The 17,054-nt window shown below is 44.9% G+C and overlaps 1 protein-coding gene across 1 annotated transcript in view; it reads left to right on the top strand.

The window, feature by feature from the left end:
• The window catches only part of LOC308156423 (GRB10-interacting GYF protein 1-like), a 12,127-nt gene extending 2,801 nt beyond the window's left edge, over positions 1-9,326 (top strand). The window contains exons 7-24 of the mRNA XM_080529762.1: positions 694-956; positions 1,080-1,285; positions 1,937-2,042; positions 2,140-2,319; positions 2,479-2,630; positions 2,717-2,948; positions 3,283-3,449; positions 3,683-3,780; positions 3,860-3,963; positions 4,129-4,202; positions 4,349-4,483; positions 4,613-4,828; positions 5,231-5,406; positions 5,566-5,729; positions 5,945-6,120; positions 6,269-6,319; positions 6,539-6,644; positions 8,920-9,326. Coding sequence (XP_080385888.1) covers positions 694-956; positions 1,080-1,285; positions 1,937-2,042; positions 2,140-2,319; positions 2,479-2,630; positions 2,717-2,948; positions 3,283-3,449; positions 3,683-3,780; positions 3,860-3,963; positions 4,129-4,202; positions 4,349-4,483; positions 4,613-4,828; positions 5,231-5,406; positions 5,566-5,729; positions 5,945-6,120; positions 6,269-6,319; positions 6,539-6,644; positions 8,920-8,987 — 2,674 coding nt within the window. The 3' untranslated portion in view covers positions 8,988-9,326. The remainder of the gene's footprint in view (positions 1-693; positions 957-1,079; positions 1,286-1,936; positions 2,043-2,139; positions 2,320-2,478; positions 2,631-2,716; positions 2,949-3,282; positions 3,450-3,682; positions 3,781-3,859; positions 3,964-4,128; positions 4,203-4,348; positions 4,484-4,612; positions 4,829-5,230; positions 5,407-5,565; positions 5,730-5,944; positions 6,121-6,268; positions 6,320-6,538; positions 6,645-8,919) is intronic.
• Positions 9,327-17,054: the final 7,728 nt, after the last annotated feature.

Below are 17,054 nucleotides of genomic sequence, written 5' to 3'. Positions count from 1 at the left end.
TACATCACTGTTTGTTTTTGTGGTTGTAGAAGACTTTGTGATGCATAACCAAAAATCATGTTTTAAAAAAGTAATGCCAGCCTACAAAGCTCTTAATGGCATAGCACCTTCATACATCAACCACAAAAAGCCCTTAGATCCTCCAATGCTGGTCTTTTAATCGTGCCCAAAGTACTTCACAAGCAAAGCGGGGAAGCCACTTTTATGCATTATGCACCAACATTGTGGAATGCCCTGCCCATGTTATCAAACACGCAGGCTCTGGATTTTTTTTTAAAAGCTTAAAACATACCTTTACTGGAAGACTGTTAGCTAACCCATTTTAGCTTGTGCTTTATCCCCTAAACAAGTTTTGATTTTATTTATTTTATAAAATGTATTTCTACCAATTTGGTTAATATTTATTTTCATCTATGCTGTTGTATTTATTTGTTCTTGCCATAATGCTTCAAATGTAAAACAGTTTGAGCTGCATTTTATGTATGAAAGGTGCTATACAAATAAAGTTTATTATTATTATGGAAGGTAATTTCTGTTATTTTTATTATGGAAGGTCATATGAGTGTGTCATAGAAATGTAATGTTCTAGTGTTGAAATGCTCCATTGTTTAGGTGTTGTTGCTGGCCCTGCATGCAGAAAACCCTGAGGGTTCTTTTAACGACTCTCTTGCTTACCATGTTTACTTTTCCCAGAGGTGAGCGGCGGTTTGAGAAGCCAATCATCCGGCGCGAGGGAGTGCGTCCAGGGTTCGAGGAGGCTGCTCCTCTAGCCAGAAAGGAGTACACCCGCGCAGACAGCGAGAACTGGCGCACTCTCCGCGAAGAACAGGAGGAGGAGGAAGCAGCAACAGAAGGAGGTGTAGCAGGAGGTGTAGCAGGAGGAGCAGGAGGAGCAGGAGGAGTAGGAACAGCGGAACCAGGAGGGAGCTGGAGAATCGCAGGAGCCAGACGCGATGGTACACACAAGCACACCTAATCACTCATATACACGCACTGCTCCAACTCCCATCCTCAAATGCATTTACCTGTGCATGATTTCTATGTCTCGATACCCAATTAACTTGTAACTTAACCCACAGATGGCGGTCCTCGGTCTGCCGGCTGGCGTGAACACAGCGGCCGGCGTAAGTTTGAGTTTGACTTCCACGAGGGCGAGGGGAACCGCAGGCGTGGGGGAAGCGAGGGAGGTCATGACGATCGGGACGGCCTTCCCGAGTGGTGCACTGACGAGGAGGATGGAGAGATGGGCACCTTCGACTCCTCGGGCGCCTTCTTTTGCATCAAGGTGTGTTTGTGTATCTCTATGAGTCTTTGTGCCGTGGGCCAGTGTTTAATATATGTATAAGTGTTTTGCCAGTGTTTAATACATGTATAAGTGTTTTGCCAGTGTTTAATATATGTATAAGTGTTTTGCCAGTGTTTAATATATGTATAAGTGTTTACCTTTAAATAAAACACCACTTATGCCTCAGGAAAACATACAATTTGCTGTAGGGTGATTGTCTCAAATAGCTTATTTGCATTAGAAATGTAAAAACACTGCAAAACACTGAAAATAGTGCAATAGATGAAGGTATTTTGGGGAACAAAAACAACTCTGGACATTGTAAACCATAAAGTCCATGAAACTAAAGCCCTTCATGACTGGCATATGGAAAAGGCATAAAAGATTGATCTCGGGATTTACGAATCAATAATCGGTCATTCAAATTAAGATCGATTTTGAATCGGGAAATACATTTTTTGAACCCAGCCCTAATACACCATCATTAATACTAATACATGTACAAAGATATACTCATATACATACCAGTACATATTATGAGTATTAGTGAACCAAGTCTTTGTATATGAGTATTAGTGAGCGTGTATTCTGAGTCTTTGTATATGAGTATTAGTGAGTATGTATTCTGAGCTGGTCGTTGTCCCCAAACAGAAAGGCTCCAAGGATGCCATCCCTGAGGACCAGGAGCTGGAGTTTGAGGCGTTGGAGGAAGAGGAGGAGTACAGTCATGGAGGCGCCGACTGCTACATAGAGAGAGGTCAGAAGCTTTGATTTCTCTTCCTCGCTTTGATGAATAAGCAATAGAAGAGCATTCCGATGACACCCCCCCCCCCCCCCCCCCCCCCCCTTTACAGAAGAGTCTGAAGCTGCAGATGTGTCCGAGGTGGAGGACAAGTACAGAACCGCATCTTCTCCTTCTGCTGTCACTGCTCCTACCTCCTTGGACCCTCTTCCTACCCCTAGTGCCGCCGAGGCCCCCCTGGCAGCCCTGTCCCACCACAACAAAGCCAACCACGTGCCCGCCGAAGGCACAGGTAAGTGCTGATGCATTTCTACAGTATATGTGCGTAAACTTGGTCATGCTGCTGATTCAGGGAATGGATTTTTTTGTGTGTGTATGTGTGAGATCAATCATGTTGCCATTGAAAGAGAATGACCTCCATTTCGCTCCGTGCCTCCCTGGTCCCTTACAGGCAGCTCACCCCCAGGCAGTGGTGCCCATCTCACCCCAGACCTCCCCCCCTCCTCCTCCAGCCTGCTGCCTCCTCCCTCCTTCGCCGCCTCTCTCCTCCCGTCATCAGGGGGAGAAGCAGAGGAGGACGAGGGCATGAAGCACCTGCAGCAGGTAGGGTCCTGTGTGTGTGTGTGTGTGTGTGTGTGTGTGTGTGTGTGTTGTAAGTGTGTAATAATCGTCTTTCCCTTCTTGTTTAGGAGGCAGAAAAGATGGTGGCCTCTCTTCAGGACACGTCACTTGAGGAGGAGTGTTTTACTCAAGGATTGCAGGAGAGCCACAACATGACTTCACACTCTCACACACACCCAGCCCCGCACGCCCACACGCACTCTGCCACGCACTCCCACTCGCACTCGGCCAACGCCCTGCCCCTCTCCCACGAGGCAGCCATGAAGTGGTTCTACAAGGATCCCCAGGGAGAGGTTCAAGGTTCGACCCACACACTCGCCATGTTCTACTTCATCACATCAGGCCTACTTGCACATTCTGACACCCGTGTACACACACACACACACACATTCGATTACGGCCATCGACCTACCCTGAATGTCATCCCTCCTCTCTCTCACCCGTGTTTCCTGTCAATCTCTACTGTCTATCCCAATAAAGCAGAAATGCCCTAAAAACATATTTAAAAAGAAAAATACACACACACACACACACACGTATATAATAGCTGTTTTGCTGTGACTCATCTCTTCCCCCAGTCTCATCACCTCACTCACATCACCTCACTTCTCTCTCTCCTCTCCTCCGTACCCAGGGCCCTTCTCCACGGTTGAGATGTGTGAGTGGTTCCAGGCGGGCTACTTCACCATGACCCTGCTGGTGAAGCGGGGCTGTGACGAGGGCTTCCAGCCCCTGGGCGACGTCATTAAGATGTGGGGCCGCGTGCCCTTCTCCCCAGGCCCCTCCCCCCCGCCCCTGCTGGTGAGACAGCCACCACCACCTCGGGCATCCACCGCAAGTCAGGCCTCACATGTAAGTGTGTGTGTGTGTGTGTGTGTGTGTGTGTGTGTGTGTGTACTGGAGTAGCAACGGTTCGGTGTATGTCGATGTCTTTTGGATGGATGTCTGTCTGCACATTGGAGGAGTGTGTGCGTTGTGGAGAGGTGTGAAGAAGTGGTAACTATATCCTCCCATGTGTTGTTGTCTCTCTCCAGGGGAACCTGGACCAGGAGCTGCTGAAGAAGCAGCTTGAACAGGCTGCTACCGCAGCTCTATACCAGCAACTCCAAATGAGGTTTCAGCACATAACCAGGTAACACACACACATACACACATACTGTGGATGTGGATCTTTGTCTCGGGGTGTGCGTAACCTTTGTCCATGTCTGCAGGAGCAGTGGGGACTCTGGTATGATGCCCTCGATGAACAGGTCAATGTCAGTACCAGATAATGGGTCCATGTGGGACATGCATACCTCAGCCTCACAGCAGTCAGGTATTTCTTCAGTTCCAGAGAAGCGCACTCACTCACACACACACACACAGACTCTCAACACTCTTCTGCTTCAGTCATTAAGATGTCCTCCATTAAGATGGCATGTGCAGAAACGGCTTTGATGATGCTGCTGTCACTTACCGTGTGTCTCTTGCCTCACACCAGGCGGTGAGGCCAACCTATGGGACTTAACCATGAGTAATTCCACTCAGGGGCCAACTCTGGAGCAGCTACAAAAGGTAAAATGTGACAGTCACTTCTCTTTGGTTTTATTTCACTGTTTCATTCTCTCCGCCCCCCCCCCCCCCACCTCCTTTCCTCTCTCGGTCTCTTGTTCATCCTCTCTGACTCACTCTCTGCCTCTGCTCGTCTCCCCTCGCCACAGCTCCAGGACCGGCGAGAGGCTGAACTCAGGGCCAAGCGCGAGGAGGAGGAGAGGAAGAGAAGGGAGGAGAAGAGGAGGCAGCAGCAGGAAGAGCAGAAGAGGCGGGAGGAGGAGGATCTGTACCGCCGCAAACAGGTAAGGAGAGGGTCTGTGTGACCACCCGCAGGCATGTTACTGGCTTATCTGTGTGCATTATTTAAGGGGTGGGGGATACTGACGTGTGCGTGTGTGTGTGTGTGTGTCCGTGTCCGTGTCCGTCTCCAGCAGTGTCGTCAGCAGCAGGAGCTGATCATGAAGCTGCTGCAGCAGACCCAGTCCCAGGGGGTCTCGGGGTGCGGCTCAGCCTCAGGGTGGAGTGCCGCCCAGGCCGCGGCCCTCTCCAAGCCAGGCAAGAGCCTCAGCCTGCTGGAGCTGGAGACTGAGAGGCTGCTCAAGCAGCAGCAGCAGCACCAGAGGGCCCAGCAACAACAGAGAGAAAGGGTGAGTAAAGACAATAGAGACACACACACACACACACACACACACGGAACACGGCCACCCTGCAGCATCTATAGAGTTTCGCACAGGATGATTTAGAAGGCAGGTGTTGTGGTGTAACCACCTCTTCTGGACTGCTGGGTGGAGGAATGTGGCTGGTGACGATGTCTGTTGGCATGCTCTCAGGACGGTAGTAGCCATGTATGATGGCGATAGCTGTATGTTAGGGTCAAAGTCAAAGCCCTTACCCACCTGAATAAAACGCTATACAGACACAGACGTTGTATTCTGTCCACACTCTGTACATTGTGAAATGTATCATCATTGACATTGACTGTTTGACATCCGCGTGTAGGCATGTGTGACCCATGTATCTCTGTTCTCTCCCTTCCTCCCCCCCCCCAGCACGGAGGCCTGTGTATGGGCCAGTGGGGTGAGGGCTCTGGGGGTATGTGGTCCGGCGGAGGTATGGAAGCCAAAGGAAACTCTGGAGGGATGAGCGTCTGGGATGAAGCCGTGAAGAACCAGAACAGCCTCCGCAACATGGGCATGAAGAACAGCCGCAGCAGCCCCTCCCTCAGGTATGTGAGCGGGTGTGTGTGAGCGGGTGTGTGTGTGAGCGCGTGCGTGAGTGCGTGCGCGTGTCCGTGTGTGTGAGCGTGTGTGTGAGCGTGGGTGTGAGCGTGGGTGTGAGTGAGCGTGTATGTGTGTGTGTTAACAGTGTGTGTGCGTCCCCACAGTGAGCAGTACATGCTGCGGCGGAAGCGTACAGAGGAGGAGGACAAGCTGCTGAAGCTGCTGCAGGGCATGAAGCCTCAGGGCCAGGACGGCTTCACCACCTGGTGTGAACAGATGCTGCACGCGCTCAACACCTCCGCTAACAACTCCTCCTCCTCACTGGACGGTAAACTCCCTCCACCCCCCCACCACCACCTCCGCAGCACTCTGAGCCCCTGTACACCAGCCCCATGAATACATGCACGCACAGCTTCACTCTCTCACAACTACAGGCTTGATCCACGCTCCCTTTCCCCAGCACTCTGTCCCACCCTCCTCTCTTTTACCCTTACCGTCTCTGGTGTTTAACTGTCGATGTGTCTGTTCTGGTCCCTGGAGCAGTTGCCACCATCGTGGCGTACCTGAAGGAGGTGGAGTCTCCTTACGAGGTGCACGACTTCATTCGCTCTTACCTGGGTGACACCGTCGAAGCCAAAGAGTTTGCCAAGCAGTTCCTGGAGCGCCGTGCCAAACAGAAAGCCAACCACCAGAGACAACAGCAACAGCAGCAGCAACAGGTGTGTGTGTGTGTGTGTGTGTGTGTGTGTGTGTGTGTGTGTGTGTGTGTCTGTGTCTGTGTGTGTGTGTCTGTGTGGGTGGGTATGTGTACATGTGTAGCTGTGTATTTGTTACACATGAATAACTGGCATCCGGCTTTCTCACCAGCTATCAAAAGAAGTTGCAGCAGGACTGTCCATGAACAACTTCCCTCTCCAGGTATGCCCTCTGCTTGAGGCTGGGTTAGCCCAGTACACAAACTATTGACGTGAGAAGTTGAATTATTAGTTATACCAAATGACAAACTTTGGATATTCTAGAGACACTTCCTGTCAATCTCTACTGTCCCTTTCCCGATAAAAGCAGAAATGCCTTAAAACATATTTGAATTGACTTTTAACCCCCCCCCCTCCCTCCATTCTGTTCTCTCCCATGTAGTCCATGTTCCAGGCGGCCCACATGGGGAAGGGAGGAGTCTATGACAGCCAGGGAGGCATGAAGAAGAAGAAACAGGCCATGCTTCACTCTGACCCCAGCATCCTAGGTAGGCAGCCACTCACAACTCCGTGCCTCAGGCAAGGAATGTCATCAGACAAAATTCCAATGAAGCTGTTGACTATAAACCATCCGGAGGAGTCTTACTAACAGAGGGTGTGGTAGGCCTCAGTCAGTCAACAGTATATTCAATCTCCCAGCGCAGTAACAAGTCTATGCAACATCGAGTGAAGTGAATCAATAGGTAATATTGCCTGCATATTGGTAAGCAGAGCATGGGTAACTCAAGAATACCAGAGCGTTCTGAAGCGTGCTTTCTAAAGCCCAGTTCACATCTAGGAATCGCAATGCAACGAGTCCGTTTTTGACTCTGCAACTACTTGCAACCGATGGATAATTCAAACCAAAGATCTGTGATGAGACACAACGAGACACAGACGACTAGGGCTGTTACGATTCGTCGACTGTTACACAAGCAATGTAGCTCACCACAGTTTGTATGTCTTGTCTTCTGGTGTTAGTAACGTTAGCTATGTAGCTGGCTAGCTACGGTAGCCTATTGTCATTGTGGTGCTCGCACCTACTGTACGTTGTCTAGCTCGTAGCTCGCATGCTACGTTAGCATCAATTTAGCTAATCATAACATAGTAGCGAGAGTAACGTTAGCTAGCTATGTAGCTACTAGCTAGCTATGTGTTGTGGTGATGGACAGACTTCTAAATGGCCATGTTGGCATTCAAGTTGGCTAAACATAGCAGTGAGGTGGAAATTAAAGCGGGGTACACACATAAGGAATTTCAAAATCTTAACAGAAATCTTATCTGAGACAGACCCCACACATGAAGAAACAAAATCTTGGATTTGAACAGCCTTGATCGTGTTGTGTGTGGTGTGCGCGAATTTCCCCATTTCAGCACCCCACAGACATAAAGATTTTCGTTACGACAGACTCCAAACTCTCTAGTCTCGTTCCCCACGCTTCTTGATTGGCGAGCAGGGTTGCCAGATGGGAATGACATTTTCCACCCTAACCACAGTCTAAAACCGCTAATTTCACCAAACAATCTGGCAACCCTATGGTTTCTGGTCGGAAGTATTGAACGCATTTCACATTTACGATTGCCGGCCACGCCCATTTTCCGAGCAGGTTGCCGGGAGAGTTGATTGCACAATTGAAGAGAAGTGACTCTTAACACACCTCACACCACAGGATTTTGTTATAGGAAAATGTTAAGAGCCATCTGATAACCGGGCGTTTTCTGTTGTTTTCAGACATCCGGCCAAAACCGGCCAAAAAATCCTTATGTGTGTACCCCGCATAAGGGGCCTACACATGATAAGATATATATTTTTTTTTTTCCGAACCGTAAAAACATTTATCGTTAGACTAATCAATAAATTAGTCGTTATACTAATCGAAAAAATAATCGCTAGATTAATCGTTAGAAAATAGTCGTTTGGGACAGCCCTACAGACGACCGTTATAATGTCCGTAATAATGACGCAAGTTGCGTTTACCCTGCAAGAAAAATGTCTGACAGCGGCAGTGAAATGCTGGCAGTGTTTGCAGTAGCACTGATCAATAAACTGCGAAGATGCCGAGCTAGGAAACAGGATATGGAGCCTTTTGGACTTGAGTATGTAGGCTATCTAGCTAGCTAACTTGCTTCCCATTTGCAACGCAAATGTGTTAGCTGTCAAGGCTAACTTATGCACACATACTAGACGAAAACATAACACACCGCTGCACTCATATAACTCCAAAAGTTGAATAAAGCCAGCTCCCTATAAGGGATTATCTATTGGCTACCGAGTGGTCCGTTTCATGTCACTCACAAAGATGTACCCTTTTGGGGTGAGAGTTTCAAGAATCTTGCCTACCTGTCTCCAAATGTCTAGCTAACTTTTCTCAGAAAAAGCATGTAATAGCTCAACATAGTTGCCACGAATAGAAGAGTTTGCAGTGTCATCGTTACCATAAAATGCTAATTCCTGTTTAGCTAGGAAATAGTTTGTATTAATAAGGTTCTCTCCACTTCTTGGCAACAGATGACGCTGGTCTGTGCTATTCCCTGATTGGCTGAAGAGAAATAGCAGACGTTCCATGGAATCTGGACGTTCTGCTCAAATCGCTGGCGATGCTTTGCAACGCCTTGCAACTGCTGTTGCAGGCAGTTGCAGGGTTTCAGACCGCTGCAACTCAAGTTGCGTTGCATTGCGAATCCTAGATATGAACTGGGCCTAACCATGAAACGTTAGGGAATGCATTATGGAGGTGCTTGTAGAAAGACGGAATTGAAGGCCCAGTGTTTTGTTTCCTTCAGGATATTCGTTCCTGGGCGCAGGGGAGAGGATGAACCTTGGCGAGATGGAAACCGTGGAGGATTATTGATCCTGCAGTATCTACCTGAATCCACCTGAGGCCTTACTCCTGGAATAAACAAACACACGTACACACACACACACACAGACTTATACATACATGCAACACACACAGACTTATACATACATGCAACACACACAAACACACACACACACGACGAATGTGCACTGCTGAACTACTTTGCCCCCCTCATGCTGAGGACCTGGTAAAGTAGGTTTTTCTCCCTCGTCTCTCACTTGGTGGGGAGGGATGTGCAGAGAGGAGTTTCCTCAAGCACTACTTACAGTTAAGCACCTTAAACTAAACTAATGCACTTTATCACAGAGGGTTTCAATATTTGAAATGAAGTTTCGCCTGTTTTATTTTTTTTTCTTTGTTGTTTTTTTTAGGATGCAAAATGTGCATATATATTGCATATATTATGTCTACAATATAAATACACACATGTGGATGTGTGTGCATATATACCTAAGTAAGGAACTGGAGGTTACATCTCCAAAAATAATGGTGAGGGGGTTTGGGGGTGATGAGGAGTTTTTTAGAGAGTATATTCTTTTTTTGAAAGAGACACTGTTGTTGTTGTTTTTTTAAATTTATATTTAAAAAATGTAAAACTATAACAAATCGGAATTTTATTAAGAAAAGAAAAAGACTTGAAGGTTTGCACTTAAAAAAACAAACAAGAGTAGTTCGAGAAGTAGTTTAAGACAAGGATGTTTCTTTGAATGCTGGCGTGTTTGTGTGGTAGACTTAAAAGCCTGCACACATTTTTTTTTATTGCTTACAGAGATGCATAAAAGGCCATGTTTTTACTTTGTTCCATGATACTTTTTTTTTTTTTTTTTTTTACTATGTGAAGAATGTATGCAATTTGTGCCCATGTCTGATGTATATGAGTGATTGGTAGCCAATGAATGTATGTGAGTTATTTTGTACATTGGTTCCACAAGCGAGAGTGAGAGTGAAGAGGGCACTCTTCATCCTATCCTTCACCAGCTCCTCATCCCCTAAATGACTTCATGAAGGGAAGGTCTTAGCGTTGGTGTCCTGTTACCTGTGTGGACTGGACACTTGTTTTCTTTCATTGGTGCTTTGCTGCCCTCATGCTCCTCCCTCATGAAAGTCATTGAGGTTCTGGGCTCTGATTCGTTGATACAACTGTGAATGCAGATTTCTGGATTGAAGGCTGGTTTTCTAAGGTGTATTTACCTGCAGTACAGACCCTCTCACTCGTTTCACTCTCGTCAAAAGAACCATGTTGTCTAATCATTCTCTTCCTTGTGGTTATGAAAGTTGGGAAGACCAGAGAGGTCCCTTGCATTTTTCAAGGGTATCTAATGCCTTTAACAATATGTCAGTGTTGAGGTCTTTGTTGCCTGTTGTTTCCAGGCTGTTTGTTCAGGCAATTGCCACTGTGTGTGTGAACTCTGATGTTAGTTGCTAGAGTCCTCTCTTTTTGTTACTTTTGAATAGAATGTCTGTCAGTTATAAACAAAGTGAAAAGTATTTGGACTTGATATGGAGCACTTTTGAGGCTGCTACACTATTGTATTTTTTTTTATTGTTCCAGATTTTTGCCTCTATGGTAATTGATCTTGTTTTATGTTTTTTTTTCTTTTTTGAAAAAAAAAAAAATGAATGTATTCCAAAAACAGAAATGTACAACCGAGCATTGAGATGAAGCCAGACTTTAAACTAATTGTTGAGGTAATGAGGAGATCAGAAGGGACAACGTATTCCCTGAACAATGGATACTGTATATGTAACAGGGGTGGACACCGCTGAACACACTGCCTTCTCTAAACTTCTCGTAATAAGATGAAGACATCCTTGTCCATCATAACCATTTTTGTGGTCGTCAACGCATACAGTTTTCTTTTGGGATGTAAATCCATCAACGGTGGCGTACATTCTCAAACATGATGGACTCAATGTAGACAGAGAATCTACGCCAAACGGGCATGGAAAATGTAGCAGTAGTTTTCAAAAGAGAAATTGGTCTCCTTTTTACCTTTGTGAATGTCTGGTTTGTGACTATTCATTAAGGATCTGTCATGTTTAGTTTTTTTTTCTGAAATTGCCTACATCTTGTGAAAAATTTGACTTGTTTGGAGATGTGGGCAGAGGGGAATGATCGGTACTTCATCTGCAAACTGAAACAATCTTCGCTTTAACCATTTTTATTCATACCAAGTCTGGATTATATTTTTTATAAAAAAGAAAGACAAAAAAAAACAAAAAAACTAGAGAATAAGAATGGACTATTTTTTAAGAAATTGTGTGGTTATGTTACTCCATGTGTTTCTCATGAGGTCTTCATCGAGGAGAGACACTGAGATGGAGCAACACATGGACAGAAAGGAGGGGGGTGGGGGGAGTATTTGAGTCAAATGATATTCTGGCTCATTTTACAACTCTCCCTGTTCCTCCGAAAACAGACATGTTTATCATGCTGTCCTCATCCTTCCTGCATGTTGTGCTGCGTCTTATTGGATGTGGCACGTTGGAACCATGTCGGGAGGAGGTTGCATGATTGAATAAGATGGACATTTTTGGATGTCATCAAGCAAATGCTGTTGAAATGTACTGGAGACATATTTTTTATAATCGCCTACATGAACCTTCAAATCTGAAACTACTGGACAATGGACAGACTGGGCTCATGGACGTTGTTCATCTTCCACTTGTGCTTTTGTGCTTGTTGAGTTTAGTTGAGCATTTATCACTTCGTAGAAGAAGAACTGAGTGTCAGGAGATGGACTGCGTAATATGCCCTGTCTCCTTGTATTTACTCTTTTACTGGACAGTATTCAGATCGGATTGACTTTCATTGGACATGTTCCAAAAGAAAATGACTATGGTGGGGGATGACCTTGACACAGAGGAGGACAAGAATCTACAGAAGGCAGGTTAATTATCTGTTTAAGCAGACACTTAGTAAAAACCTTTCTGGGTGTTTTTTTTTTACAGACATCCACTGACATCATTGGTTACTGGACACTTAAAATGACATCTAGGACAAATACAGAAAAAGGGGAACTATAATAAATGATTTGACTACTGGAGATCATATTTTAATAACTTGCCGTTAAGGGATAGTTGAGCAATTACTTTGTTCCTCTGGATATTATGTCCACTTAATTGGATGTGACAACTCATCCATGTCCGGACAGCCCCACTGCTCTCCATGCTATACCCATGGGGTGTATTAATCTGATCTCAATCTATTTTAATCGTGCCTGTCTTTTAATATTGTCCTCTTTTCTACAGACCCCAACCATCAAGAAGTGAAGGACGCCTCGTGGACTTTCCCTGTGGCCGTCTCTCACTGGTCCGTCTGTTCTGGATGAACGGAGTGAGAGGAAGCACCTGAGGCGTTAAGAGTTGTGGAGTCGCCTGCTCTAAGGGACTGCGCTGCCCTGCATCATAGCTGGACATGTGAGGGGCTCCCAGAGGACCGTGGGGCAGAGAGGAGAGACTTCCAGACACCAGCATTGTCCCTGCCCCCTGTTCTGGACTAAGAGGGAGAGACTGAATCCTGCTGATCAATGTCTCTTCCAGGAGTAATGGCAAGCTCCAGATGCATACACACACACACACACACACACACTTTGACACTGAAAATGACTCTGGATATACACTGCAAAACATTCATGCCCTGTTAGGACACATTTCACATGTTTCTGCCGTGTACACACACACTCACACACACACACACACACACACACACACACACACACACACACAGGTTGCCAGTTTTCAATGCCTGGCTGTAAATAGTGAACAATTAGTTTGTCTTTATTCATTTTTGTGTTTGATTGTTTATTTGACCCCATGTTTGGTTTTACTTGCCTTAACTGTACAGAATGATATTGCCCTTGAGTGGAATTCCCCTACCTCCCCAACTATCCTCTAGTATCAGTAATAAACTGTGGCTGTGCTGGACTTCAGTGGAACATCCCAGTAGGGTGATTGCAACAATGGGGATGGAAATGCAAGTGAGTGCTGTTTTTTAAAAAATGCTGTAAAAAAAGTAAAAGCTGAAAGAATATTTGTCATGCAAATTGGGGAAAGAAGAAGTGGTGGAAATCCATTCATGTTGTGGTTTTGACTCCTCCAGCAAGACAAGTTAGTGCTAATCAACCACAACAAAATGTTGGCTGTTAGAAATGGGGATAGACAATGTACATAGTTTTTCTTTGAAGAGAGAAGTGTTACAAAATAAATAAACTTGTGTGAAATGCTACATGGTGTGTATCTAATTAATATTGGGCCAATTTCTCCGACCTAGATTAAGTTAAATCTCAGAATCACCATTGAAATTAAATGGTGAATTATTCCTCTATTGTTCCTATAGTGAGTATCGTTTTATCTTATCTTTAACTTATTATGGTCTAAAACAAGTTTACATGTGGTTTAAGATATCAAACTGTTGGATATTTATATTTTTTTAATATAGAAAAATTATTAACAACAATTCATAACGACATATGCAGTAGTCAGGAGGAAGGAGGCCCTCAACCTCAGCGATCCCTTTTTAAACTTTGACCGTCACACTAGTGGGGAGCTAATTTGTGAACCTCTTAAGCTGCCACCTCCACAAACTATTAGCCATCTACACAATGATGTCTGCAGAATATCTTGGTAGGCTTCTCCAACAATTTCAGCAATTCATCGAGTTGAATTTCTGGCCTCCTTGGTCATCATAGGAGGCTGATGTGGCAGACCATAACTGGATCCCATAACCACCTCAGGGGCCTCCATAAACCCTGTCTCCAGAGAGTGGCTGGCTCGGGCCTCATTTATAAAGCTTGCGTATGCAATTTTTCCCGCAATTTGGGGATTTATACAAATTTAACTTGGCATGAAACTGCGCACCTCACACTGGCACCCATGAGTACGCACATAAAGTGGAGAAATTAGCAACTGCGACTCCGCTGGCAGAAGGATGAAACTGGAGAAACACTTTGAAATGGATGCCATTTCCACCAACATAAATCGAAATATTACCACGCTCACATATAATATATGAAGAAGTGCACACAAAGAATATACGTGCACACTGCACATATCTTATTCCCCCTTGTCCTGTAGGCCTATGCATCACACTACATCTATATTTACTGTAAGTATCATATTGATATTCAATGCAAATATATTTACTTTTTACATTCAGATTCATTGCACATAGCGTGAGTCTGGACAAGTTGAGCACCGTTCCCGATTCACTGTTCCCAGTGGGTGAGTGCTCAGTGGGTATTGTTCTGATAAGTCCAATGATTGCACTGTCCATACATTGAAAAACATGAACAAGCCCACTGTAGATAATTGACTATCATCCCCAAGCACACCGCATGTATACGGACTACGAAACTTTACGCGCACAGCCACTATATTACTAAACTATCTATTATTAGTAGTTGCACCACTAATGTATCTGGTCTTACCTGTAATATTGTCACCTTTATCTTGTATTATGCCTATTGCCTTATGTCTTGTGCTGCAATGTCAGGAGCCAAAGCCTAAGAATTTTGTAAGTGTAATGTAACTTAACAATAAACTTGAAACATTCATGGCTTTTCAATGCACTGAAACTGCACTGAAAGATTAAAAGATCGAGTAGTAATTAAAAATGAAAAGAAAGTATAGGGGCCTAATTAAGGTAGTGCTGGGGACACATGGGAAGGGGAATAAGCCTGGATTATCCTTTAGTGACGTTGATGGAATACCCCCCTGAAGTGAATGCTATTGAACTAATGATGTACAATTATGTACACTGTTTGTGTATGTCTGTGTGTCTTTCCCCGCAAGGTGTATGGCAGTGATTGCCACACATTTTGAATAGAGTTACATGTCTGCTACATAGGCCTATCCCTCATATCTCAACAAATTACTCCTAAGGATGATCATGTCATACTGTATTATTATATTATTTTTTAAATTATCTTTATTACATTCTATTAATGTTTTATTCATATTTTATCAATTCTCTTTTACCCTTCTAATTCCTACTTAGTTCCATAACTGCTTATGTTACCAGTGAAGACACTGGAGGAGGAGGGGACATTTGGGTATTTTCTCCCGACAAATATAAAAAAAATAAAAAAATATTTTAGTTGAAATAGGGTGATATTCTGGGCCAGATACTAACTAGTTGTGATATTACGTGGTCTGGCCGTTATCGGGATGGTCCGAATTCGTCCAGGTCCGTCGGTGCTTGCTGGGTCTGGTTAGATGACGAACTGCGTTTCCTTGTCTTAGTACTCTGTCAATGACAATGAGGTTGAATCTAATCTAATCTAAAAGAAAAAACATGATTAAGGATAATAATACAAATGGAGATATCTGTTTTTGCAAAACAACCCCTCAAATATGGTGTACAGTTTAATCGGGAATCATATTTAATTGGATCTGTAGCCTGATTATGAAACAATACTTGGATGTTCTGAAATGTATTATCATAAATAATAGATTGAACAGTAGGACGAATTAGGCTACGTTTAAACTGATTCCGTTGTCGATGCACATAGATATAATAGCCTATAGGCCTACGTAGGTGTTGTGTCCTGTTTATACCGCCAGTGGGCGCTAGTATGCTAGTGATGTATGCCGTTACGGATGTGAAGAAGAAGTTGAATAAACGTGCGAGGTGAACAGCAGCGGCGCTTCTCCCGGTCTCCTTTTTCCTAACTACCTTCTTCACTACAGAATACCACATTTTTGGCGACGAGGATGGCTATTTCCGTACCCTTACCTACACCGTTCATGCCTGTGCCAGGCGAACCTGCTATTTCTTTTCCTACTTGGTTGAGAATGTTTGAAAATTACATGCTCGTTATTGATGCTACCGGAGAAAAATGGCCGGAGGAAAGAAAGCGCGCGGTTCTTCTCCATGCACTTGGGACCGAAGGACAAAGACTGTTCTACACTCTAAAGGATACGGGTGTTACCTACACTTCTGCCGTGGATGGACTGAAAAAGTACTTTGTTCCTAAGGTGAATGTGATTGCTGAACGTCACAAATTTCGACAGAGAGCTCAGGGTCCGAGACGGTTAATCAGTTCCTTGCTTCATTACGCGAGCTAGCTGCAGCTTGTGAATTTGGCGCCATGGAGGAACAAATGATTCGTGATCAACTGATTGAGCGTGTTGCTAATACACGCATACGAGACAGACTTTTGCTTGAATCGGACTTGTCTCTGGACAACGCTACTTCAATGGCCTTACAAATCGAGGCTGGACTACGGAACTCCAACGTTCTCTCTGGAGCTACAGCTTCGGTGAGAGCCATCGAGAAACAGCCGACGAGGAGGAGGTTCGACAAGGGCAAGAAGAAAGCTCAGACGACGACTGCACCTGCCACGGTCCACAGCCAGCCAGCTACAACTGGGAATCAGCGCGCCTGCTTCCGATGCGGATCCACAGGACACTGAGCTAACAAGCCTACATGCCCGGCGGTTAAGGTGACTTGCAATACATGCGGAAAAGTTGGACATTTTTTCAAGGTGTGTAGATCGGCTCAAAAAGAGGTGCGTGAGGTAGTGGTGAATGACGTTACTGTGCTTTACATGCAGGGGGCCGTCGTGAATGATAAAATTCTGTGTACTGTACGAGTTGATGCAAATTATCATTCCCATGATGTTGAGCTGATAGTGGATACAGGCTCATCTGTTTCTATTATTCCAGAGAGTACTTACCAGACACTTTTCCATACATGTGTCCTTGCTGAGCCTACAGTGAATCTGCTTACTTACTCCAGAGAGAAAATTCCTGTTAAAGGTTGCATGCATGCTACAGTTGTTCATAATGGACATTCAGTTACAGGTTCATTGATAGTGGTTGAATCAGGAAATGCATTGCTGGGACTAGATTTATTTGTAGCATTGCAGATGTGCATTGAGGGTAACAAAATTATTACTGTTAGCCCTGCTAGCTCTCCTACTGTGCTCCGAGCACCTACTGTACAGAGTACCACTCCACAGACCGAACCAGAGGTTCTAGTACAGGAGTTAGGGTGTGCAAAAGGTTTTATGCACAAAATACAGGTTAAACCAGATGCTGTGCCAGTACAGCAGA

This window comes from Nansenia antarctica (assembly GCF_963989245.1).
Source record: "Nansenia antarctica genome assembly, chromosome: 4".
Lineage (NCBI taxonomy): Eukaryota > Metazoa > Chordata > Actinopteri > Argentiniformes > Microstomatidae > Nansenia > Nansenia antarctica.
The sequence above is the reverse complement of the archived record's forward strand: the minus strand, read 5'-3'. Positions and strand labels throughout refer to the sequence as shown.